Genomic DNA, 25,900 nt, shown 5'->3' on the forward strand with positions numbered 1-25,900 from the left:
AAACATCGATGAGAGAGAAACATCGACCAGCTGCCTCCTGCACACTCCCCACTGGGGACGTGGCCGCAACCAAGGTACATGCCCTTGACCGGAATCGAACCTGGGACCCTTGAGTCCGCAGGCTGACACTCTATCCAGAGCCAAACTGGTCAGGGCTCAAATCAGTAAATTTTTTTTCATTTTTATTTTTTTAAAGGGGTGTTAGAGCCACACAGGGGTGGCCTCCCCTCACCACCAGGCCCAGAGCCCTGGCCAGCTGTCCTCCAGAGCCTCTTGGCTTCCGGATAACTGACAGGAGCCACCTACAGGGCGGGCAGCCATCAAACTCCTTCCTTGACGCTTATGGGAGGGGCTTCCAGCCTCCAGCTTCCAGCCAGCGGCCAGGGGTCCACTCCCTCCATCAGCCTCTGCAACTGGAGCTAAGAGGGAGCAGGTAGGTTATGCCCAAGGGGCTCAGGTCACCCTGAGGAGGGGGCTGCCCCTCCCAGCTCTGCCTCCCCCACCCCGCTTTAAGGCTGCCTCACCTCAGTCTGGGCAGCCCCGCCCTACCCTGGGCAGCCCCAGGTGCTTGACTCACGTCCTGCCACCAGCCTAATTGCCCCCTTCCTGGATGTCATCCCAGATGCCTGTGTACCTCCACCACAGCCCAGCACTAGGTGAAACTCCAGGCTGGGAGCTCCCTGGGGAGGGGCTCAACCCCAAGTGGGGGGCAGTAGGGGGAGACAGGAAAAAGTGAAAGGAGAGAAGAGGATGCTAGGGAGGGGAGGGCAGGTCCTCTGGCGTTTACCACCCCCACCCCAGAGCCCACTCCCCACCTTTTAAGCAAAGGCTGAGCCCAGACCCGGGCCCCACCCACTGCAGGCTACCCAGACCCCGACCCCTCCCCACCCCCTTGGGGTACCCATGCAAGCCCAACTGGCCCCTCCTCTGAGGAAAGCCCTTTGCTTGGGTGCCAGGCGAGGAAGCCAGTGGCCACAGCCCCCACCAGCGAGGACTTGGGGCTGCAGGGCTCCGGCACCTCAGGATGCAGCCAGTGGACACAGCAGACTCGGGTGATTGCACTCCGGCTTTATTTCATGTCCCAGCCGCGCTCAGAGATAGGTCCAGGCCATGGGCGCCAGGGAGCAGTTCTTGGCGTCGCCCCTAGACCAGGTAGGGGGCTCTCTTGTCCACTCCTGCCTGCCTCCTTCATCTGGAAGGTCCCCCAGAAACCTCCTCCTCAGCGAGGGCCGCCTGGCAGAGCCAGAGCCCTGGCAAGGAGCTGCTAGTGGGGGCCCGCTATGCCCCCTGCAAACAGGCCTATCCCAGCTCCATCTCAGGGCCCCAGTGCCGGCCATGGAGGCCCCAAGGGCCCAGGCCTCCTTGTCCAAGGACTGGCCCCAGACGCCCCGGCTCCCCGCATTCGCATTCGTGGGCTGTCTGGGACCCCCACTGGGACTCCAGCGGCGAAAGGCCCACATTCCCAAGCTTCCAGTCCATGTGGTGTCACTGGCTGAGGGAAGGGGTGAGAGGGTGTTTCTCCGGTTCCTGCACCTCGAGGCCTGGAGGGAAAGGCTCAGCTCAGGCCCACGCCCTCGGAGGCTCCCGGCACGGACCTGGCCCACAGGCCCTCCACCCTCTGCCACCGCCCAGCCCTCCACCTTTCCCTCGGCTCTCCCCCTTCCTCCCAGCTGCACCAGCCACCTGGCCGAGCCGCCATCCCTCTGCCTGGAATACTGTTCCCCACAGATATCAACCCCACCAACTCTCACCTCCCAGTCTTTGCTCTGACTTCACCTCCCTTCCGCGGCTACCTCGAGCACCCTAATTAACTGCACCCCACCCAGTGCTCTGACCTCCTTTTTCCCAGAGCATTGCCACTTCCTAATATGCCAGGAGGCCTGAGAGTAAAATACCAATGGACTTCAAAGACTCGTATGAAAAAAATAATATAAAATATCTCGTTAACCATCTTTTACACTGACTACATGTTAAAATGGTAATACTTCAGGCCTATGGAGTTAAATAAAATGCTATTAGGTTTGCCTGTCTCTTTTTGCTTTTTCTGATGAGGCTACCAGAAGGTTTGAAATTACATGCAGCTCACCTCTTATTTCTATGGGGCTGTTGTATAACTGCTATTTCCATGCACATTGCTTACTGTCTGCCTCCTACCCCAGAACGTGCCCGCTGCCCCCGCTAGAACAGCCCCTGGCACTGAAGGCTGGTTGTCCAGTGAGGCGGGGGGGGGGGGGGGGGAGGTTGAATGAGCGCTGCCAGGGCCACGCACAGGGCAAATGCCCCCTCACCCTCTCGGCCGGCACCTGCTTCGTGTTCTGCCAGGGTCTCAGTGGAGCCATCCCATCCCATGCCAGGTCCTGGGGGGACACAAGGCAGCTACTGGGCCACAGGGACCAGGACAGAGGCAGGCAGGGCTTGTGGGGAGACACAGGGGACAGGAAGGAACCCCTCCCCCAAGGAGTCGCTGGGTCCACAGGGAGTCAGGGGCTAATGGAAGCAGGGACCCTTGTACCCTCACCTTTGCCCTGGGAGCTGGGTGCCTCCATGGGGCCCGGACGGCGTTGTCGGAATCGCTGCCTGGGGGTGTCCCCGGGGCTGAATGACTCCGAGCTTCGCCCCACGGGGAATCTGGAGCTGAGTTTCCGCCGCTGCCGGCCCGCCAGAGTTTCATCCCGCAGGCACACGGAGCTCTGGGCCCGGCGCATGGGTGCCGGGGAAGGGGACCCTGCAAGAGGCAGGGGCACGGGTATGAGAGCCGTGCAGGGAGAGGCGGGCAGAGTGAGGGGCATCGGGCAGAGTGAGGGGCAGCGGGGTGGAGCTGCACAGGGCCAGGGAGAGGAGGCTGCAGAGGCGGGAGAGGGTCTGGGTGCTGACAGGCGGCTGGCCCCTGCTGGCTCTGACACTAACTCACTCGGTGCCCCTGAGCAAGGCGCTTCCCCTCCCTGGGCCTCGGTCTCCTCGCCTGCTGACTGGAATAAATGACCTCTCACTACAGCCCCTGCGGCTCCGAGGTCCTAGGCACCGCGGCGGGTGGGTAGGCCTGGTGGGTGGCAGCGCAGGCAGAAGGAGGTGGCAGACGAGAGATGCAGCTGGGACGCGGAGCGAAGCACCACCGGGACCGTCTGAGGGGCGGGGGCAACAGGGAAGGCTATCGGGGCACGTGTACCAGCCACACAGGAAGGAAGAGACCGGAGGCGTGAGCGGGTGCCAGGGTGGGGATCAAGGACACGGGGTAGGGACCATCGGTCACCTGGCCCCCAGACCCACCTGTCCCATCTGCCTCCCTGCTCTCAGAGAGCTCCATCTCTGGGGGGCCCCCCAGGCTCTCGGTGCTGCCAGCCCCACTGGCCCACAGGCGTGGCCCCCCATGGAGGGCCCCCTCCCGCCGGGGCCGCATCAGCCTCTTCACCTTGTCTGCCAGCCAGCTGCCCTTCCTGGGAGCAAGAGGGCACAAGAGGGAGTAAGGCCATGGCGGAAGGAGACAAGAGGGCCAGGCCGGGGAGCGAGGCCAGGCAAACCCTCACAGGCCCGGACCTGAGCTGGGCCAAGGTCAGAGGGCGGCAGGGCCAGGCTGGGAGGACCCCTGACTAGGGGTGAGGGGTCACTCACTTGGTCCGGGGCAGGGGCCCCGGCTCCAACACACGGTACTGGTCCATGATCTTCTCCACCAGCTTCTGCTTCTCTCGGCGCAAGGCGTTGAGCTGGTCCCTGGGAGAGGGGCGGGGGAGCAGCATGAGGCCTGGCAGGAGCAAGGCTCGGGGTCCAGCCGGCACAGCCCTGCAGCTGGCACACGGACACACGCCTGTGTGGGGTGAAACTGCCACCGCACCACCCCCGGGGGTCAGCCCAGGACCCCCCTGGGCGTCTCCCCCGAACAACCACAGGTGTCTCCAGGACCAGCACCCGCTGCCCCCACCTGCTGCCCCCGCCAACTGCCCCCCCGGCTGCCCCACCCGCTGTCCCCACCGGCTGCCCCTGGCCCGCTGTCCCCACCGGCTGCCCCTGGCCCACTGTCCCCACCCGCTGCCCCCACCGGCTGCCCCTGGCCCGCTGCCCCCCCGGCTGCCCCGCCTGTTGCCCTCCAGCCCGCTCACAGGTACTCGCGCTGCTCTCGGTGCAGGTGGTCCCGGCTCTCCAGGCTGCGCTCCAGGAGCTCCCGGTTCTCCCGGCTCAGGGCCTGCACCTCGGCCAGCAGCTGCCGGTTCTCCTCTTCCTGGGCGCTCCGCAGCTCTGTCAACAGCTGTTGGGGGCAGGCAGCAGGGCAGGTGGGGGTTCAGTGGGGCTCAGGGTGGCTCCCTTACATGCCCTCCACTCTGTCCCCAGCCCCCAGCCCCCTCCAACCCCACTCCAGCCACCACGGCCCTCACACCTCACACTGCGTGGTCAGCCGGCAGGCGCTCAGGTCCAGCTGCTGGTTGGACTCGCGCAGCCGCTGGCTCTGCATCTCCAGCTGCGCCCGCTCCAGCTCCAGCCGCGCCAGCCGGCCCCGCAGCTCCCCGCGTTCCCCCTGCAGCTCCCCTCGCTCCCGGGACATCTCTGCCAGCAGCTTCTGTGCCCTGTGGAGACAAGGAGAGGTACGCGGGGTGGGAGGGGAGGGGGACTTGCCCCCCAGCCTCCTGAGGGCTAGAGGGCTGTGCTAGGGAGAGGCAAAGCAGGGCCCCACAGGGACAGTGACTGACTCACCGCCAGCCCACTTCACAGAGGGCAACACTGAGAACTGTCCCAAGGGGGCTGGGCTGCGCCAGGGCTGGTACCTGTCGTGCTCACTTTGCAGCCTCCGCAGCTCCTCCTCCAGGCCCCGCTGCCGATGGCCGTCCTGCATCAGGCGCTCGCGCTCTGCCAGGAGGGCCAACTCCTGCGCCTCCACGTTGGCCTTCTGGGCCTGCAGCTGCTCGTGCCTGGGACGGACAAAGGCTGAGAGGGCTGCAGGGACCTGGGGCAGGGCAGGCAGGCAGCCGGACTGCCTGAAGCTGGAGGTCTGCCAGGACCTCCCCGCACAGGCCCCTGGCAAAGGCCCAGGGCAGAACGCTGCCCCCGTGCTCCCCGCTGCCCGTGAGGCCCAGCAGTGGAGGTGGGCACCAGGGGCCAGTGCTCCGTCAGGGAGAGAGGGGCTGGGGTCTGGGGAGACTCACCGGCCCTGCAGCTCCCGGTGGGCTAGCTCCAGTGCCCGCATGTTGGCCTTGAGGTCTCGGTGCCGGGCCAGCAGCCCCTCCAGCTCGGCCTCCTGCCGCCGCTGCAGCTGGGCCAGCGCCTCGTGGTCCCGCAGCAGGGCCTGCTGCTGCCCGCGGGCTTCCTCCTGGGACCGCCGTGCGGCCTGCACCTCCTCCTCTAGCGCCCCCAGCTTCTTGTGCAGCTCCTGGCCCTGCAGCTCCAGGACAGACTTCTCAGCCTAGGGCAGAGGAGGGAGTGGGCACGGCGGGAGTCGAACCCAGGCCAGAAAGGGAGCAAGGGACAGGGGCAGGCCCGAGGACCAGGAGAGAAGGCTGTGGAGGAGGCAGAGGGCTGGATGGGGGCAGCAGGGAGCCAGACGCCGAGGTAAACGGGCAAGGAGCGGGGAGAGGTATCATGGCTGGTGCCGGGCTGTGGAGGGGAGGGCAAAGGGCACAAGGCATGATGTGACAGACGGGGCTGGGGTGGCCCAGAGAGCGACAGGACTACTGGCTGGCTGTGGAGAAGGGGCTGGAGACCAAGAAACATGGGCACAGACTGGGGCCTGGAGGCAGGTAGAAGGGGAAGCGGAAGTGGGCAGGGGTCGGAAGGACAGCTGCCTGGGGGCTGAGGCAGGAGAAAGGGGCAGGAAACAATACCAAAGGGGCAGGGGACCATGGTAAGTGGGCAGGGGTGGGGGGGGACGGGCACCCAGCCACCACCCACCTGCAGGCGACTACTGCACTCCTGCGCCTGCTGGCTTTGCAGCAGCAGCTCCTGGGCGCGCCCCTGCAGGCTTCCCAGCTGCCCCTCTAGGAGCTGCAGCTGCCCCTGCAGAGCCGTCTTCTCAGCCACCAGCACTGCATTCTGCTTGGCACAGAGGGGAGTTAGTGGCCAGGCCACTGCCCGCCTCAGCCCCCGAGCCCACCACCGTCCACCACTCACACTGCGCTCCACCTCGACGAGCCGCCCGCTCTGGGCCTCCAGGGTCTTCGGCTCAGCGCGCTCCTTGGGCTCCAGCGCCACAGGGCCCTGGCGCAGCTGCAAGGAGAGGCCCCGGGAGGTCACGCAGGGGAGTGGCAGTGCATGGTGATGGCACAGGGACCTCAACAGTGGACCCTGGCCCACAGCCCCACACTCCTGGCTCCCGCAGCTCCATCACTCTTATCCTGCCCTTGTCGCCTTCTCTCGGTGCTACAGCTCGTGCCTGGCCGTGCCTGGCCCTGCTGCTCCTCCTGCAGGTCCCACTCTTCCTCTGGGCCCCAGTTTCAACATCACTTTCTCCAGAAAGCTTCCCCTGACCAACCCCACACGTGCCAGCGAGGCAGTCTGCTGGCTGCCCACTGGCCCCTGGCACCACCTGCGATAGTCACCTGTTTTCCAGCCTCTGTGCCAGGTGAACTGTGACTCCCTTGCACACGGCAGCCTGACATTGGGCTCCACCACACCCCAGTGCTGAGCGCTGAGCCCACACACTGCAGGGGCGTCAGAAATAACGCCTGACTTAGGACAATGACAGCAGCAATTGAGCTCACTAGGCAATGGGGAGGCGGGGAGCCAAGCGGGAAAGGCACAGCAGTTATCTCAGAACCAAGCCCCCGGTGCTGCCCCTTTGAGGAAGGGGGAGACGAGGCCCCAGAAGACCACCGGCCGTGGCAGAGTCAGCCTGACTCCCAGCACAGTGCTCCTTCCAACAGGCCCCCGAAGGAGTCACAAGGGAGCAACTGGCCAGGAACCGAGGGGCAAGACCAGAGGGGCCTCGGGAGGGACAGGAGCCCATGCGCCTGGCACATCTGCATGCAGGACGGAGGGAGGGGCGGGGCGAGGCCCCAGCTCCCAGGGCGAAGCCTCACCTGGAACAGCTCCTCTTCCAGCTGCAGGGCCCTCGCCTTGAGCTTCATCAGCGCCTCCTCCTTGCTGGTGGCCGCAGCCTGCAGCTCAGTTTTCATCCGCTGCTCCAGGCCCTCGTACCTGCAAGGAGACGCCTTGGCCTCTACCCTCCTCAAGCCTCTGCCCGGCGCTCTCTGCCCCTCGAGTCACGCCCCCACCTCTTTTGTTGAAACTCTTTTTCCCGAAGAAATTCCTGGCGCTCCAGAGTCGCCTGCTCCAGCTCCCTCTGCAGACGCTCCAGCCGGACCCCCAGCTCCTGGCTCCGCATCACAGCCTTCTCCAGCTCCTGAGGGCAGACAGAGCAGGCTCAGGGCCAGAAGGACATACCACCACTGTCACCGGGGAGGGACAGACACAGGACAGACACCGGCCTGAGAGTCAGGAGACCTGGCTTTCTGTCCTTGCTCTGCCACCCTAGACCAGTGATGGCGAACCTTTTGAGCTCAGCGTGTCAGCATTTTGAAAAACCCTAACTTAACTCTGGGGCCGTGTCACATATAGAAATTTTTTTATATTTGCAACCACAGTAAAACAAAGACTTACATTTTTGATATTTATTTTATATATTTAAATGCCATTTAACAAAGAAAAATCAACCAAAAAAATGAGTTCGCGTGTCACCTCTGACACGCGTGTCATAGGTTCGCCATCACTGCCCTAGACAAACAGCTTTAACCTTTGGGCCTCTACTCCCAGATCTGTAAAACGGAAGCAAAGCCTGGTCGCTGGGCAGCATGGGTATGAAAGAACTGGGGATTGTAAGCCTGGCAGGGCATGAGGGAGGCTCCTGGGCCGGGAGTCTTCACCTCTCGGAGCTCTTGCTTCCTGTTGTGCCCAGTGACAGGTGGAGGTGCCCTGTGTGCTGAGGCCATCCTAGCCATGAAGGAAAGAGGGGCTCAGCGGAAGCCGGTCTGGAGAGAGCCCTCAGCCACAGGGGATGGCCACAGAAGACAGGAACTTGGTGAACACCAGGCCTAACCACAGTGGGGCTGGGAGGGGGAAGGCAGTGATGCTAGGGCCCAGGGCTCTGGCAGTTGGGCCACACCATTGCAGAATGGGGCAGGAGGCTCAATTTGAGCTGTGGGCCCAGAGGGGAGGTAGACCAAACCATTCCGAGGTGTGGGGGCCCTGGCAGGATAAAACCACAGGGAAAGGCCTGACAAATCCTGCCTCTGAAAACCAAGCCTACAGCCTTTGCTTCCTGGCTTAGCAAGCCCCCACCTCTCAGACCTCCCCTCAGAAGCAATGCACCTCCAGACACCTTGGCCTACTGCCTCTCACTGGAAAAACTACAAGTCCCATGATGCCCTGCTGCTGACAGCCAAGGGCTGAAGGTAAGAATGCAGGTACAATGAAGAAGAACTGAACCTCTGCCCAGAGTCCTGCTCTGCCCTCGTCCAGGCCCTGGCCACAGCCCTCAGTACCCTCTCCATTGCACCTCCTGCCCTCCACCCAGCCCAGGAGACCCACTTGGACAACCCCCTCGGCTCCTGGTTCTCTGACCTGGCTCCCTGGTTCCCTGGCTGGTCACCTCCTCCTGCGCCACAGCCACTTACCACCAGCAAGTGCTCTGACCAGGAAATCTCACAACATTCCCCACGTGTCCTCAGCCTCTTCCACCCACTCAGTCCTCAGAGCTGGCTCTTCCAGCCCGCCCGCCCCACCCGCACCCTCACGGCCCCCCTGCTGGCATTCCCTCTCCACGGCTGCCCCGAGCGAGCTCTCCACAGTCATTACCTGACAGCATCCTGTGGGGCAGGTCGTTTTATTCCGGTTTCACAGGTGAGTAAACCGAGACTCAGAGAGGTTCAGTAACTTGCCAAAAGCCACAGAGCTGATAAGTAGGGGATTCGGGCCATAACCCAGGGCTGCCTGACAGCACCTCAAGTCACATCCTTCAGAGCGGGCCCCAGAGACAGCCTCTCAGATTTACTCTCTTACCCACACCCCCAATTTGCACATTCCCCAGGCCCCTGCATAACGCCCAACGGCCGGGGTCAACCCAACAGTGTGCTGTACCCCGCTTCTCTCCATTGGGAGGAGGCTCGGATTCGATGACTCCTCCTTTCTGAACCTCGGTACAATAGGGATGCTCAGGCCGAAGATTCGATTCCTGTCTGTGGCACTCCCTCCCCCAGCACTGGCCGCCGACCCCAACACCCCTCGCATTCATTGCCCCATGTCTCCTCCGAGTCCTCTAAGGGGCCTTTCCACACGCGGTCCTGACCACTCCTATCCAGGGCCCCATTGCCCTCATTAAAACGGCTGCAACTCCTTCCGTGGAAGGAAGATGAAGCCCTGCCCAGTAGGAACCTGGCTAAGTGAGTTCTCACCTCCTTCCCCTGCCCTCCTCGGGTTCCACCCTACAAACTCCTCCTTGCTCACTGCCATCCTCTCCCTCCTCCAGGAGGCCTCCCTCATGGGTGTGCTTCCTGAGCCAACACGGCTCCCTGCACAGTCCCGGCTCCACCCCAGATCGGGCGCGCTTCCCCGAGTCCGGGCATGCTGGCGGCCTGGTACAGGGCCTGGCCACCAGGAGACACCCGCAAACATGCTCGAATGAATGAATAAAGGGGTTTCCAGGCCTCCTCTCTCCCCCATTTCCCGTCCAGGTCCAGCCAGCCTCACCTGCCACCTGGACCACAGGCACTGCCTCCCAGTGGCTCCAGGCCCCTGCACATCAAGGTGACCCTCCTCAAACCCGTCTCCCGCAGGTCTGCCCCACCCCCGGGGGCTCTCCCTGCCTGGGGATGGAGCACTAACACCTGAAACGCTGGCCCAGCACACCTCTCCAGCTCCCTGGCCCCTACTCCTCCTGGGCCCCTGAAAATCTTTAATGCATTCAAGTCTTTGCATAGGCTGTTCCTTGGGATGAAATGTCCTTCCCCATCTGGTGGAATCTTGACCTTCCTCAGAGCTCTCCCCAAAGCCTCTTGCCCAACCCCAGCATCAGCTCCCTCTTCCACAGGCCCCCCCAGCACCCTGCTCTTATAGCCGACCTGTCAAGAGCGTGAATGAGGCTCTCCCACCACTCTCTCCTTTGGTCTCCCACAAGATCCGCCAGGCAGCCATGAAGAGTACCCCCTTTCACAGAAGGAGGCACTGGGTGCAGGTGAGTGACTGCTGAGGTCAGAGAGCCAGGATTTAGACCCAGGCACCCTGGCTCCCTGCCCACACTCTTATCCCCTCCAAAGCCGCCCCATTAGAGGTGGGGGGCACCTGCCCCTTTCCCAGGCCCGGCGTGCCTTTGGAAGTCAGGAATGGACTTCGTCTTTTTATCTCCAGTCCCAGCTTGATGCTGGGCTCGGTGGCTGATGATGGAATGAATAACCCAAAACTCCAGCCGCTGGCCTGGAACCCCATTTCCTGCCCCGAATGAATATAAGGACCCACATACCTCCTTGAGCGCCTGCCTCTCCCGGCGCTCCCTCTCGGCCTCCTCCAGGTGCTGCTGGCTCTGGTTCTCCAGGGCTTGCAGCCGCTCCTCTGCGGCCTCGGCCCGGGCCCGCAGCCTGGGTCCCTCGCGCTCCCACTGCCTCCGCTCTCGGCCTGCTGCCGCCAGTGCCTCGGCCAGCGCCTCCCGCTCCCGCGATGCAGCCTCCACCTCCTGTCGGGCTGCCTCCATTGCCTCCCGCAGCCGGGCCTGCTCCTGGACCTGGGCCTCTGCTTCCCCGTGGGCCTCGGCCTCTGCCCTCTGAGCCTGAGCCAGCTCCTCGGAGAGGCGAGCAGCCTCGGTGCCTCGGGCCTCCAGCCTCCGAGCCTGGACCTCCAGCTCAGCTCGAAGGGCCTCAGCCTCTCTCCGCAGCCGAGCCACCTCCTCTCTGAGGGCCTCCTGCTCTGGGTCACCACTGGTCAAGATCTCCCCTGGGACTGGTCCCTCCAAGGCCTGGGCCTCGGGAGCCATTTCCGGCTTCTGGGCTGGGTCCCTGATCACCCCCTCCAGGCGCGGTGCCTGCTCTCTGGCCTCTGTGTGCTCCTTGGGTAGCTCCAGCCTCTGGCCAGGGCACTGCTGCTCCTCCAGCTGCACGTGGAGGCGGGGCTCTGTGGGTTCAGGCTGGCTCTCAGGGACTTTGGGCACGGACTCCCCAGTCTCTTCTCCCAACAACAGCTGGGCCTGAACTCGGATCTCTGGACCCTGAGGTGGGGCCGCAGAGGCAGGGGTCTGGAGAGGGGCTCCGTGGTCAGCCTCCTCCAGGGACTCCTGTGTCTCTACAGAGGGGCCTGACTCCTGAGGTGCCAGGTCCAAGGTCTGGGGGGCCATGGCAGCCGTCGGAAGGGGCTGCGTCACTTGAGGGTCTGAATCAGATGTCGGGGGACACCCAGCTGACGCCCTGGGGGCTGAGTCTGATGCTGGGGGAGCCACGTCCAAGGCCTGAGGGTCTTCATCCCCCTCATGGCCAACCAAGCCCTGGGGACCATGGCCTGAGGCCGGGCAGGTCTGGGGAGTCACGGGCAGCGCGGGAACCATGGCGTCCTCACTCCGCTCATCCAGCAGGGGGCGCTGAGGGCACATGAGAGGGAGGGTCAAGCCCAGTGGTGCCACCAGGAAGGACCACAGTGGTTCTCAACCTTCCTAATGCCGTGACCCTTTAATACAGTTCCTCATTGCCCTGACCAATTTCGCTCAGTGGATAGAGCATCGGCCTGCGGACTCAAGGGTCCCAGGTTCGATTCCGGTCAAGGGCATGTACCTTGGTTGCAGGCACATCCCCAGTAGGGAGTGTGCAGGAGGCAGCTGAATCGATGTTTCTCTCTCATCGATGTTTCTAACTCTCTATCCCTCTCCCTTCCTCTCTGTAAAAAATCAATAAAATATATTTTAATACAGTTCCTCATGTTGTGGTGACCCCCAACCATAAAATTATTTTCGTTGCTACTTCATAATTGTAATTTTGCTACTGTTATGAATTGCAATGTAAATATCTGATATGCAGGATGTATTTTCATTGTTACAAATTGAACATAACTAAAGCATAGTGATTAATCATAAAAACAATATGTAATTATATATGTGTTTTCCGATGGTCTTAGGCGACCCCTGTGAAAGGGTCGTTCAACCTCCAAAGGGGTCGCGACCCACAGGTTGAGAACCGCTGACCTAGGCGGATGGTTGGGGAAGGGACTCGCTCACCTGGCCACCTGGCTGCCCTTGCAGCTCCTGCAGCAGCGCTCGAAGCTCCCGATTCTCCCGCTCCAGGGTGCGCAGCTGCCCGGCCTCTGCCTCCCTCACTTCATCATGTATCGAGGGGGCCGCTCCTGGCAGGGGTGCTGGGGCGTGTGAGATGAGGTCAGGATCCCTCCCCACCCTTAGTCCTGCCACACTCCCACCTACACCCCCAGAGGCCTGGGGGAAGGGATGAAGTCAGGCGCTGTTCCCACCACAGCTGCAGAGACACACGGAGCCCCAGCCCCAGCCCCTCCACTGGGGCTCCACTCACACTCCCCAGGCGAGCCCGGCGGCGGCTCCAGGCTCCGCTGAAGCTCCAGCTCCAGCTCCACGTTCTCCTCCACCAGCTGGTCCACCTGATGCCGCAGAGAGTCCAGCTCCTGGGGGTAGGGCAGGGTCAGACACGCCCTCCCCACCAGGCCCAGGCCCAGGCCCCGTGTGTGGGCGAGAGGACCAGCAAAGAACACTAGGAGAAGGGGTCCCGGGGTCACTAGGGAACCCTGGGGGACCATTGGGGTCACTCTGGCAAGCTCACCGCGTGAGCCTCGCCCAGCCGGGTCCGCAGAAGCAGGTTCTCGCGCTGGGTCTCATGCAGCCGAGCACAGCGCTCTTGCGCGGCCTCCAGCTGCTCCTCCAGCAGGGCCTTCGAGGCCTCCAGGGTCCCAGAGAGCGCCCGCTCCTCCTGGGGTGAAGGGGGAACACAGGGCCAGTGGTTCCTGTGCCGGGGCACCCAGGGCCCCAGAGCCTGTCTCCCCTCCCCCACCTGACCCCACATCTGCCCCTTCCAGGTACCACTTCCCTAGCACCTGGCCCCTCCCCTTCTCCCCCGAAACCGCCTTCCAAGGTCGCATCCTGCCGGGACCTGCTAATCAGCCCCCACTGCTAGGGACTCTCTCCAGACACCCCATCCCCTACACTTGGCCCCGCCCCTCCCCAGGACCTACCCTTACCCACAAGCCCCACTTTCCCCTCCATCTGCCCCATCGCCCAGAGAGCCTTTACCCAGACACCACCTCACCCATTTCTCCCAGCCATGACCGTAACCTCGGTAAGGCCTGAGTCTCCCTTTTCCAAGCCCCAATGTGCTCCTCCTTACCCTCTCCCCTGCAGGCCCCGCCCCCGCAAGCCCCACCCTCCCAGGCCCCGCCTTCCAGCTCACCTCCAGCAGGCCCTTGTAGGCCCCGCCCCCCGCAAGCCCCACCCTCCCAGGCCCCGCCTCCCGGCTCACCTCCAGCAGGCCCTTGTAGGCCCCGCCCCCCGCGAGCCCCACCCTCCCAGGCCCCGCCTCCCGGCTCACCTCCAGCAGGCCCTTGCAGGCCCCGCCCCTCGCAAGCCCTACCCTCCCAGGCCCCGCCTCCCGGCTCACCTCCAGCAGTCCCTTGCAGGCCCCGCCCCTCGCAAGCCCTCCCCTCCCAGGCCCCGCCTCCCGGCTCACCTCCAGCAGTCCCTTGCAGGCCCCGCCCCCAGCACGCCCCACCCTCCAAGGCCCCGCCTCCCGGCTCACCTCCAGCAGGCCCTTGCAGGCCTCGGCTGCTTGCAGTCGCTCCCGGTAGCGTCGCAGCTCCTCCTGCAAGCGGGGCAGGCGTCCCGCGCGCTCCCGCAGCGCCTCTGCCTCCTCGCGGTACAGCTGGGCCCGCTTGGCCTGTCCCGACAGCGCCTGGGTCTGGGCCAGACGGTGCGGCGTTGGGAACGGCCAGCCGCAGCCACAGGGATTGGGGACGTGAAGGAGCCCGGGTAGAGGGGGCAGTGGGACACGGGAGGTGCTGGGGAAGGTGAGGAAAGGTGGCGATGGCAGGGAGCACCTGAACGCACCTCCTGGCGGAGCCTTCGAATTTCGGCCTCTAAGCCCTGCACCTCCTCCTGGGAGTCCAGCAGCAGCTCAGCCTTCTCCTCCCTGGAGGAAGGAGACGCTGGAGGGACCTGGGGACCAGCAACCCTTCCCAGGCCTGGTCCAACACATATGCAGGGGGCTGTCCAGGCCTAAGCTACCCCTCTCCCTCGGGCCTCTTCCGAGCCTGCGCACTCACAGCTCCTGGCGCAGGCGGCGCAGCTGGGCCTTGGTGTTGGCCAGCTGCAGGGCCAAGTGGTTGGAGGAGCCTTCCAGAGGGGTCCCAGCAGGAGCCTCAGGCAACAAGGGGGCTGGCTCTCGTTCCAGCAGCAGCTCAGCCAGCCGCTGTGGGAGGTCAAGGGTCAGGGGTCAGAAGTAACCTACTCTATTCTCCCCCCCCCCCCCCCACACACACACACACACGGTCACCACAAGCTGAATTTGGCTCTTACAGCCCTGTCAGGCAAAGACCCCCAACCCCACACCTGGGCCTCAATTCCCAACTCCGCCACACACCTGGGTCCCCGCGGTCCTCCCAGGCCTCCACCTGGCCCTCTACACCGTACCCCTGCTGCCCCCACCTGGGCCCCCACATCACGCTCCCGTGCCAGTCTCAGTAGTGTCCCCATCAGGCTCCGGGACAGCATCTCCAGTTCCGCGGGTGCCAGCTCCCCAGGCTCAGGCCCAGCCAGTGCCAGCACCATGCCCGCCCCAGGCTGGGTCACCTGGGTGGGTAGGGAAAGCAGTTCAGCTTAAGAAGTTGGAGGCAGGGTGTCCCCAGGTAGTGCAGATCCAAAGCCATACCTCCTGTATAGCTGCCGCCAGCTCGCTCTGCAACTCCAGGCTGAGGCCCTGGATGTGGCGGATAAAGAGTTCCCGGTGCTCGCACTGCAGGGGAACAAGTGGGGGGGGGGGGGGTGAGGACTGGCGTGAGCCTCCCACCTCTGCAGCCAAAGCTGGGCCCCACCCTACCCACTCACCTGCACCCACCCTGCCTGCTCCCGCTCACCTGCACGGATGCCCCCAGCAACAGCCGAAGGATGCCTTCCAGCTCCTCCACCGCCTCCTCTGCAGGGCACAAGCCACAGGGGTTAACAGGCCGCAGGAGGGGTAGACGCAGGAAAGGGGGGTGGGAGAGGGTACCTGAGAAGGGGTCAAACCCCAGTGCCTGAAGGTCTGGGGGTGCCGACAGGATCAGCAGCTGCAGCTCCTCCTGAGGGTACAGAGGGGGGAGATGAGACGGGCCTTCCTGTGGGGGCTCCAGGCTCAGCCTCCCTCTCCCAGATCCTCACCTGGTAGAAGTCCCTCAGTCGGCCCCACAGGTGGTTCAGGTTCCACACCCTACTGGCTGCCGGATCACCATGGTCCCTGGTCACCCGAGGGCCCCCTCGGGAGCTAGGGGCACTGTGGGCACAGGGAGCCATTGGTTGGAAAGGGACTCAAGGACCCACCTCCCCTCAGCCAGGCTCCGCCCCCAGACCTCAGGCTCTGCCCACCAGCCTGTCTTGTCCCCTCCCCGCAGACCTTGAGGCCCCCCCCTTACATAATGCCCAGCACCCGGAGGAGCAGGGCCCCATCACTGAGACGCAAGAACCTCTTCTCGGGACAAAGGGGCCTCTCTCCTTCCTCCTCCACTTCCTCCTCAGGCTCCTCCGCCTCTCCCACCAGCCCAGCCAGTCCCAGCGCCTGTGGGAAGCAGAGAGGTCAGCTGGCCCAGGTGAAGCCCCCATCAATAGAGTGAATCCTGCGCCCCTTGGCCAGCTCCCTGAGCCCACAGAGCCCCCTTCTCACCAAATCCCTGAATGTCCCTGGGCCCTAAGATCTGGACCCCTTTTCCTGCCTCACAGCTGCCTGGACTTCAGCCCCACATTTAAGTCCAGCCCCCTCAGTCCCCATCTCTGCCCCATTCTCCCCACCCCAACACCAGCCCCTCCCTACTGCTCACTTCCCCTCCCCACCGCCTTCCCCCTGCTGCCTCACCCAGGTGGCCAGGCTCCCACTCAGGAAGTCTTTGAGTCTGGGTCCCTTGCCCCCGTCCATGACAGGTCAGGGTGTTGGTCGCGCTGTGGCAGCTACACCTGCCCTGAGAGGAAGAGGAAGTCCCCGGGTGGGGGATCCCGGGCCTAGCCACAGACACCCTGTACAGCTTCCTCCTTCCGGGTGCAGGCTGGCCTGTGCACCCCCAGAGTCCTTCCTCTGCCCCCACTTCGCCAAGCTGCACCCTCCCAGCGTCTCCCGCAGGGACTGAGATTCACAGGGCACGCGAGGCCCCCAGAGCAAGGCCCCCCACTCTCCTGGCTCCATGGGCAATGGCAGGTGAGTCTCCGCCTCTCTGGGCCTCTGTTTCCCAACTTGAAACCCGAGAGGGTGACCTCGGCCTTGCACCTTCCAGAACCCCTCAGGGGGCCCCAGCCTTACAGGGTGAGTCGGGGTGCCCACAGCTGCAACTTCTCATTTGTTGGCTTCTCTTCCCCTTGGTGTTTCCCCAGCTTACCCAAACTGTCGCCCAACTCGTGAAGCCTGGCTCCATGCCACCTCCCCCGGGGGCCCCCTCTGGCCCCACCCGATACTCTATGCGCACTGGGCTGAGACAGGACGTCGGGACCACGGGCAGGTGACCTCACAGGCTCAGTGGCCCGTTTGTGAGAGAAGTGGGTGGGGCTCCTGAGGGGAGCAGTTCGATGCAGAGACCAGCAGCATCGTCTCTGAGACCAACAGGCAGGACCTCTCCGTGGCCCACTGCTCTCTACGGGCCTCATTCGTTCACCAGTGCTGGGCACTGCGGCCTAAGAATAAGCCACATGGTCCCTGGGGAGACAGCTACCAAAAGTCACACTGTAACGATGCAGCGATAGTAGGCGCATGGATGGGGAAGGGACTTCGCTTCAGGAAAGGCATCCGGAGAGGGCTCAACAATGAAAGTGGGGAAAAATTAAAATACTAAACAAAAAAACTTAAATTAAGAAAATAAGTGGCCCTCGCGGGTTTGGCTCAGTGAGTAGAGCGTGGCCTGCGGTCTAAAGGGTCCTGGGGCAGAGGAGGAAACACTCAGGGAGGTAACGTCCCAACGTCACTCGGCTGTGAAGCAGCAGGACCGACCGGAGGAAGGCAGTGGGGCCAGGGCGCCGAGTAGCTCAGGACCGAGGTGAGCGGGTCCGACCGGCAGCCGGAAGCCACGCAGGGTGGTTGGCAGGAGAGCCATCTAACCCCGAGGTGCACCAAGGAGGTCACCCTCTCAGGGCGTCGTCCTGAGGATCCCTGAGCGGGTGCCTGGCTCCATCGTCCCTTAAATGCTCCTGGGTGGTTCATACATCAGGGGTCCGTCCCAATTGGGCCCCCTGTGAATTACTTCTGTTTGGATCCCCCCCCCCCCCCCCCCACTGAGGCCTCCAGCCCAGGCAGTCTCCTGGGGCCTCTGCTGGGGTTAGCCAAGCGTCACCACTGGCCCATCTCCGAGCCACAGCCTTCCTCGGCCTCCGAGGCAGAGGCCGTGTCGCAATTGCTCTCACATCCGTCACTCCAGACATGCCTGGCTGCACCCCGGTCTGGCTCTCTGACTTGGTTCAGCTGAGTCAGGCCCAAGGAGACGGGGCTCCCTCATCCCCTGACACGCAGGTCCTGGGATTCCCAGGTTCGCTGTTGAGGGACGTTCATCAGAGCCTGGCAGTGGTCCCTTCCCTTGAATAAATTTTTCCTTCGAGGAAGTTTTCAGATACCTGTTCAAAAATGTCAAGACTGCATAAGGGCATAGAAAAACAATCAAGTCTTCCCCTCAGCACTCCCAACGCACCCTCCCCGCCCCCCCCGCCCCCCCCCCCCATTCTCGATCCGCCCTTCACGTTTTCTGGGTCCCTCTGAGATGCCACTGCCCGCGTCCCTCTGTAACAGGTGGCTGCAGCCACACCCACAGCTGGGCACCTCCTTGTTGTACAGTATCTTTTGCAATCTGCTTCACTGCTGTTCAGGACCGTCGGCCTTGGCCCTGATGGCTGTGTGCATTCTAGCAAGCTGCTACCCCAGCACCATTGAAACCAGCGGTCGCCAACCTTTCAGATCTCACAGACCACCAGTGGTCCACTGACCCCCCAGTTGGCGACCGCAGATTTAAACTGTCTCTTGTTGACAAATATTTTACATATTTGCATCTTTGCTGTTGCTACAGTGCCATAGTAAGTGCCCTCCTCAGAAGGCTTTTTCTGGCAGGTTTTAAGGGAGTTCGAGGCATGGAGGCCCAAGAAGTAGGTGAAAAGCAGAGAGAGACGTAGACAAATGGGCAAGGTAGTCAGTCTGCAGCCGCTGTCTCCCTGCTCTCTCCGCCCTGGGGCTCCGCTTCCCATCTGCACAGCAGGGGGTGGGGGCGGGGCAGGGAGGACTCTGTCTCCCAGTTCCCTTCTGGTTTGAGTTCTCTGAGAGCCAGAGTCTGACCCTAAGGCTAGAGCAGAGGACTCTGGGACTGGAGGAACAGGGCTCACGGAGGCCAGGGTAGGTGGTGGCCTGGTCCAGCCAGAGCTCCGGACAAACAAGGGCTGAGTCAGAGAGCGGTGTTTTCTCTCAGAGCCCTGCCTGGCACCCCAGCAGTGGGAGGGAGGTGGGGAGCTGTAGCTCCCTAACCAGATGGGGCAGGGCCCCAGGCTCAAAAACTAAAACAGCTTCCAGGGCCTTCTGGTCTAGAGTCTGGGGGGCTCCCTCCCCCACCACCCAAGTGTCTGAGACTGATGGGGTGGGGTAGGAGGAGGCAGTGGAAGCCAAAGCCAGGGAGGGCGGGGCCAGGGCCAAGTGCCCAGTGCCAGGCCAGGTGCCCAGGGACTCGGGGTGCGGCCTGCAAGAACTGGGCCCTAGCAGCTGAAAACATCCCAGCCCCCACTGCCTGCCACTTCCTGCCAGCTCTCCCTTCCTGCTCTCCCCAGGGCACCCCACACTTCTAGGGGACCCTGCCCTGTCTCCCCCTGAGCCTTTTACCAAAGCTGGGATGCTGGTACCGGCCCTCCTCTAGGCAGCCTCCACCCAGTGCCCAAGGAGTCGTTTGAAAATATTAGCTGGTCATGACCCTTCCCATCCTAAACCCTCCAGTGGCTCCTCCCTGTACTTTGTGGGGGGCTTTTGGGGGGGGGGGGGGCGGGAGTATTTGTTTGTTTTTTAATGTTACTTACTTACTTATTTGTTTGTTTTTAAATAATCCTCACCCAAGCATATTTTTCCATTGATTTTTAGAGAGAGTGGAAGGGAGAGAGAGAGACAGAGAGAAACACTGAAGTGAGAGAGACACATCGATTGGTTGCCTCCTGCATGCCCCTGACCAGAGCCGGGAGCCTGCAACCGAAGTATGCGCCCTTGACTGGAATCGAACCCGGGTCCCTTCAGTCCACAGGCTGACGTTCTATCCACTGAGCCAAACCAGCTAAGGCTCATCTCCCTTTAACTAGTATAATGAAGAAGCTGATACACAGACGGGCTGAGTCACTTGCTGAAGGCCACACAGCCAGGAAGTCGTGGCGCCAAGATGCAGAAGGCAGACAAACGAACGGTTTTGAACAAATGAATTCCTATTTCAGAAATAAGAAAAGTGAAATGCAAAGGGGCTTGGGGGTAAGTAGGGCATCTGAGGGCAAACCCAAGGCCTCAGGCCCTGAAAGTTGCGTCATCTCCCCTCCGCTGCCTTGTTGCCCTCTGGTGGGAGAGCAAGTTTGGAGCCAGCACCGTGTTTGCAAGCAAGGGGAGACCCACCGCCAAGCCCTGAGGCTGCCAGCCTCCCTGTAATTAAAGACACACAGTAAGACAGCTCCAAGGCACCGTTAATATCCATTAAGCCAGCAAACATCAATCCAGAGGGTGACACTGGGGCTGGCAGAAGGTGGGGAGAGGTGCTTACGCACAAGTCAGCGCCGCCCGCAGCCCTCAGAACGGCCTCAGTTTCCAGAGACCAATAAAACTGCCACCGTCCTTCCTGTCCTTCCGCGGGCACGCTGGCCTCGGGAACACACTGGCCTCGGGAACACGCCCGGAGGAAGAAGCCCAGCAGGAAACACAAACAGAATGTGTCTGAAGCTGCCCTCCTCCCGGAGACAACGAGATGTCCACCAAGAGAACCCAACTGAGCCGCGGCTTGTGGACAAAACCCTTCGCTGCCTTCACCTGGTCTGCTCAGGCCGGACCTCTCCGTCTTTCTCACTCAGGACTCAGCACAGGCTGTTCCCGCCCTGATCACCCTTCCCACCTCCGTGTACGTGGCTGTCTGTCCATCTTTTGTCACAGCCAGACCTCTTTTCCCTCCCTGACTGCATGGTGTGTGGGGTGTGCGAGACCGCGGATGTGACTGTGGGAGGCACAGGGACAAGCAGAACCCCCGCGTCTGAACTCGCCTTTCGTACCTACATGAGGTGCGAGCAGCTTCATGCTGGGAGAAGCCACTGGATTATCGATCCTTCTTTGTGGCGGTGATGGTTGCACAACTTGGTAAATAGACTAAAAGCCACCAAATTGTACACTTTCAACCAGTGAATTTTCTGCCCTAACCGGTTTGGCTCAGTGGATAGGATAGAGCATCGGCCTGAGGACCAAAGGGCTCGTGTTATATTCTGGTCAAGGGCACGTACCTTGGTTGCAGGCTCCTCCTGGGCCCTGGTCAGGGCTCGTGCAGGAGGCAACCAATTGATGTGTTTCTCTCACATCGATGTTTCTCTCTGTCTTTCCCTTTCTCTTCCACTCCCCCTAAAAATCCATGGAAAAATATTCTCGGGTGAGGATTAACAAAATAATAATAATAATAATAATAATAATAATAATAATAATGTAAATAACAATAAATTTTAAAAAACAAGTGAGGTTTCTGATACATGAATTATACGTTATAAAAACTCCATCTCTAATGAATCTGAGGGTGTGGCCCACATGGACTAGTTCGGGGAAGGGACGGGGAACAGGCTGTCACCTTCAGCCAACTGGACCGACCCGGGGCCTTGACGGTTAGAGCGCGTGGGGCCGGGTAGGAAAGGGAGGGGTGTCTCAGGTGGTGAACATTGTCGGGGAGATACTGGAGGACCCACAAGCTAAGGAACTGAGGTGACTATGGAGACCAAGGCTGCAGGGACAGCGGCTCGGAGAGGGGTCAGTGGGGTATGAGGCAGCACAGGGATGCGGGACAGCTTAGCATGTGCCCCCCAAGCCTGATGGGAGCAGCAGGGAAGTGACACTGTCCCCTGGGAGGCCTTGGATCCCCACGGTCCCTCTGCTCCGGCACAATCCTCCTACCCCACCCCCTGGCTTGCTGCTCACCCATATCCTTTCTCCCTTAGTCACACACCCTGGGTTTTCAGTTAGACACATGGCAGCCTGGAGCAAAGGCGACATTTCCCAGACTCTCCTAGTCGGTGTGGCCACGCGAATAGCTCTGCCCAAGGAGATACGAGTGGAAAGGATGTGGCGGCTTCTAGGACACGGCAACGCCAGCTGACACGGGTCTCTTATCTCCCTCCTGCTGGCTGGCCCATGACTGTGGTGGCTGGAACTCTAGCACCCACATGTTTAAAGTGACAGCGCAGCCCAATGGAAGGAGCGCGGGTCCCTGACCCCCTGGAGCGGCCACAGCAGCCCCAGACTGCCGGCCTCCCCACTGCGTGTCTGTGAGCCAAGCCTGCCTTCAGTCACGGTCCTTACGTCACTCTCCAGCAAACCCAGTTCTACTTCAGAGCCACTGCCGTCCATCTCAGGCCGACACAGTGGGACCAGCACCAGGACGCTGGGGAGGAGAGCTGTCCCTCTCCCGCCCTTTCCTCACTGCGTTACTCCTCCCCAAGCCTGTGCTGTGGTCCCGCGCTCCCCACCCTGAGCAGGGCACCTTACCTGTGTCGAGTAAAGATGATTCCCAGCTCAAGCAGGGATTGATGCAACTGTAAATAGGATGGCAGCCCGGCCGTGGCTCAGTGGTTGATCGTAGACCTATGAACCAGGAGGTCACAGTTCAATTCCCGGTCAGGGCACAGGCCCAGGTTCCGGGCTTGATCCCCAGTTGGGGGTGTGCAGGAGGCAGCTGACCAATGATTCTCTCTCATCACTCATGCTTCTGTCTCTCTCTCCCTCTCCCTCTCTGAAGTCAATTATATATATACTAGAGGCCCGGTGCACAAAAATTTGTGCACTTGGGGGGGGTGGGGAGAGGGGGTCCCTCAGCCCGGCCTGTGCCCTCTCGCAGTCTGGGACCACTCGGGAGATAACAACCTGCTGGCTTAGGCCTGCTCCCGGGTGGCAGAGGGCAGGCTCAATCCCTAGGTGCAGCCCCTGGTCGGGCTCAGAGCAGGGCCAATTGGGGAGTTGGGGTGCCTTCCCCTGTCATGCACAGAGCAGGGCAGATTGGGAGGTTGCGATGCCACCCTCAGTCACGCTCAGGGTAGGGCTGATTGGGGGGTTGGGGTACCACCCCCTGTCACACTCAAGGCAGGGTCGATGGGGAGGTTGCGGTGCCACCCCGTCATGCACAGAGCAGGGCCCATCGGGGGGTTGGGGCTCCGTACCCTGTCATGCACAGAGCAGGGTCAATCAAGGGGGTGGGGAGCTCCCCCCTGTCACTCACAGAGTAGGGCCGATAGGGGAGTTGAGGCACCGTCCTCTGTCACACTCAGGGCAGGGCGGATCAGGGGGTTGGGGCGCCGCCACTGTCACATTCAGGGAAGGGCCGATGGGGAGGTTATGGATCTACCCCATCACACACAGAGCAGGGCCCGTGGGGGGGGGGGGGGCGCTGCACCCTGTCACACACAAAGCAGGGCTGATCAGGGGGTTGAGGCACCGCACCCTGTCACACACAGAGCCGCAGGGCGATCAGGGGGTTGGGGAGCTCCCCCCTATCAGGCACAGAGCAGGGCTGATCAGGGGGTTGGGACGCCTTCCCCTGTCACAAACAGAGCAAGGCGGATAGGGAGGTTGTGGCCCCATCCCCTGTCACACACAGAGCCGCAGGGCAATCAGGGGGTTTGGGCGCTGCCCCCTGTCATGCTGATCCCGGTGCCAGGAGGCCTCTCGGCACCGCTGATCCCGGTGCTGGGAGGCATATTACCCTTTTACTATATAGGATAGAGGCCTGGTGCATGGGTGGGGCTGGCTGGTTTGCCCTGAAGGGTGTCCTGGATCAGGGTGGGGGTCCCCACTGGGGTGCCTGGCCAGCCTGGGTGAGGGGCTGAGGGCTATTTTCAGGCCGACTGAAGCTCCCAACTGCTCCTTTTATTCTTTTTTTTATTATTCTGGGCCAGCTTTAGCTCTGGCTCCAGCTCTGAGGCCTCTGCTGCTGAAAGCAGGTATCTGGTTTGTTTCGGTTCTATAATCGAAACACTGTATAACTCCAGCTCTGAGATCCTGGACTCTCTGAAAGCAGGTTTCTGGGGTTTTGTTTAGCTTCTATATTTGTTACAATGTTTCTTAAACTGCAGGCTCAGAGGCCTGCAGCGGCAGGTGGGGAACATTGCAGTCCTCCGTCACTGAAGCAAGCAAGCCTCATGTTAGTTTCAAGCTGCCTGGCTGCTGGCCGCCATCTTGGCTGGCAGTTAATTTGCATATCTCACTGATTAGCCAATGGGAAGGGTAGTGGTCATGTGCCAATTACCATGTTTCTCTTTTATTAGATAGGATATATATATATATATATATACATACATATATATATATTTTTTTTAAATTAGAATGGCAGATTGCTCCGCATACCCATTAACACCAAGAATCAAGCGTTCACACAGACGTGACCCTATCATCTCCAGAAGTTATACAAACACACATGCGTGCCCACACACACATTTTCTCTGTCGGCTGTCACTCCCGGGCGCCTGAGTGGCCAAACCCCAAACTCCGCCAGCAGGGTCTGTTGCCTTGGGGCCCGCAGCCTCCAATGCTTCGATCATGGCACCGCGTGGCTGCAGCCTGGTCCAGGCCAGGACCCCTCCAGCCCACTCTTTCTCTCAGAAGCTCAGGTTTGACTCTCGGGCCTGGCAAACATTCCCCCGGAGACATCTTCCCAGATCCTTAGGTGTGACACCAAATAACATATGGAGGCTCCAGGGACCTAGAGGCTGTAGACAGCAAGAGAGCCACCAGCCCATTATACTGACGAGGAAACAGGCGCAGAGGCACAGTCACAAAAATGCTCCGTGACAGGACTGAGCTTTGACCTCTCTCTCCCCTCCTAGCGCTTTCCCCACCGACATGTGGGCTGCAGGGGTTCTTTTTATTTTTCCTATAACCGCTTATTGGGCATTTACTGTGCGCTAGGCACCGTGCCGGACATTCTACGTAAATTGTCTCATTTGTTCCCCACTACGTCCCTGTGAAGTGGGCCGGACTTTTCTCACTTTAAAGATGAGGGAAGTGGGGTCAAGGGAAACTAACGCACCTGCCCAAGATCCCCAGCTTCTCGGTAGCAGGTCAGCATTCGCAGCCTGGAGGTCTCGGCCCAAAGCCTGGTGGCCCTGCTCTGCTTGAGGCTCCCGGACAGGGGTGGAGGGCTCGCCTGGAATTCCTGGAAGGACTTCAGGGATCCCATGAAACCGTTAAGGAACACGTGGGTATCCATGTGTGCACATGCACACACGTGTGCAAGTATGCATTTTCTAAGGGAAAGGGCATTGCTCTTAGCAGCACTTCAAAGGAACTCGACTTAGAAAAGGCCCAGGACCACTGACTCCAAGTAAAACCCTTGGCCTGTGGGTCAGCGTTGCTGTCTTGGGCAGGTCACGACAGGAGGGTAAGTTTTACTTGGAGATATGTTTCAGGGTGGGGCGTAGGTTGGTTGATTTTTTAAAAAAACATGTTTATATTTATTTCAGAGAGGAAGGGAGAGCGAGAGAGAGATAGAAACATCAATGATGAGAGAGAATCATTGATTGGCTGCCTCCTGCACTCCCCAAACTGGGGATGGAGCCTACAACCTGGGCATGTGCCCTGAGCTGGAATTGCACCCATGACCTCCTGGTTCATAGGTCGGTGCTTAACCACTGCACCACACCGGCCGTGCTGGTCAGGTGATTTTAACGTCCCCTTGTCTACAGGCCTGAGGCCTGGCCTGCCCACCAGCAGCTCGGCCATATTCTCTTGTCATGCGATAGTTGATCTGGGGCCTTCAGCCCCCAGAGCAGCTCACAGGGCGCTGCCCACCCCAGCAAGCTGGACCATATGGCCAGCAGCCAGGGCCACTGAGGCCAAAGCCCCATCTCCACCCACACCCAACGGTCAGCCTGCTGTCCAAAGGGGCCACCTGAGCCCTGGAAACCCCTCACCCAGCCTAAAGGCCCAGCCAGTGGCAATAAGGACCCTTCCTCTCAGGGGCCTTGCTGGGCCTCGGCCAGGAGGGGAGGAAACAGAGGCAGCTGAGGGGCAGTGATGGAGGCTGGGCGTGCCTATGAGCAAGCAGCGGCCAGGGCGACAGGTCTGCTGCCGGGAATGGGGCACCAGCTCCCGACGCGGATGCTCCCTCCACCTGGAGTTCAAGACCACGCACTGGCACGCACACAGTGACTGCAGGGGGTGGGCACTAGGCCTCAGTCTCCTCCTTTGTATGACAGGAGAGTGAGGAGATGCTGTCCAGGAAAGAAAGGGCCTTTCTGCCATCAAGTCAAAGACCGCACCGTGACAAGGAGGTCAGCCCCCTGCCCTGCCCCAGCCCAGGACCCTTGAGGAACAGCAGGGAGTGGGAGAGACCTGGAGGGGCAAAGGTCAGAGGGTGGGCCCCCATGCTGAGTGCCCTATCCACGTGAATACCACCCCAACCTCCCAGCCCCTTAGGCCCCAGAAGCGCTCTTCCCCCCAACACCCAACAGGTGGCCACATATCAGCCCCCACCTGCGGGACACCACCCGGCTACGTCCTTTCCTGCACTGTCCACCTGGCAC

At 61.4% G+C, this 25,900-nt stretch overlaps 1 protein-coding gene across 1 annotated transcript; it reads right to left on the reverse strand.

The window, feature by feature from the left end:
• Positions 1-1,352: 1,352 nt before the first annotated feature.
• On the reverse strand, positions 1,353-16,233 carry CCDC88B (coiled-coil domain containing 88B). Its single transcript, XM_036326795.1, has 27 exons — positions 16,014-16,233; positions 15,577-15,719; positions 15,326-15,437; positions 15,177-15,246; positions 15,043-15,101; positions 14,838-14,921; positions 14,615-14,758; positions 14,233-14,378; positions 14,018-14,099; positions 13,710-13,868; positions 12,741-12,887; positions 12,477-12,585; positions 12,170-12,306; positions 10,436-11,539; positions 7,197-7,324; positions 7,002-7,119; positions 6,094-6,189; positions 5,875-6,015; positions 5,133-5,389; positions 4,755-4,898; positions 4,370-4,556; positions 4,095-4,240; positions 3,610-3,708; positions 3,268-3,434; positions 2,519-2,725; positions 2,289-2,357; positions 1,353-1,541 (listed from the first exon to the last, which is right to left on the reverse strand). The coding sequence occupies exons 1-27, from the start codon at positions 16,071-16,073 to the stop codon at positions 1,486-1,488; spliced, it is 4,371 nt and encodes a 1,456-aa protein (XP_036182688.1). The 5' UTR covers positions 16,074-16,233; the 3' UTR covers positions 1,353-1,485.
• Between the last annotated feature and the right edge of the window lie 9,667 nt (positions 16,234-25,900).

This window comes from Myotis myotis, unplaced genomic scaffold (genome assembly GCF_014108235.1).
Source record: "Myotis myotis isolate mMyoMyo1 unplaced genomic scaffold, mMyoMyo1.p scaffold_m19_p_10, whole genome shotgun sequence".
Classification (NCBI taxonomy): Eukaryota; Metazoa; Chordata; class Mammalia; order Chiroptera; family Vespertilionidae; genus Myotis; species Myotis myotis.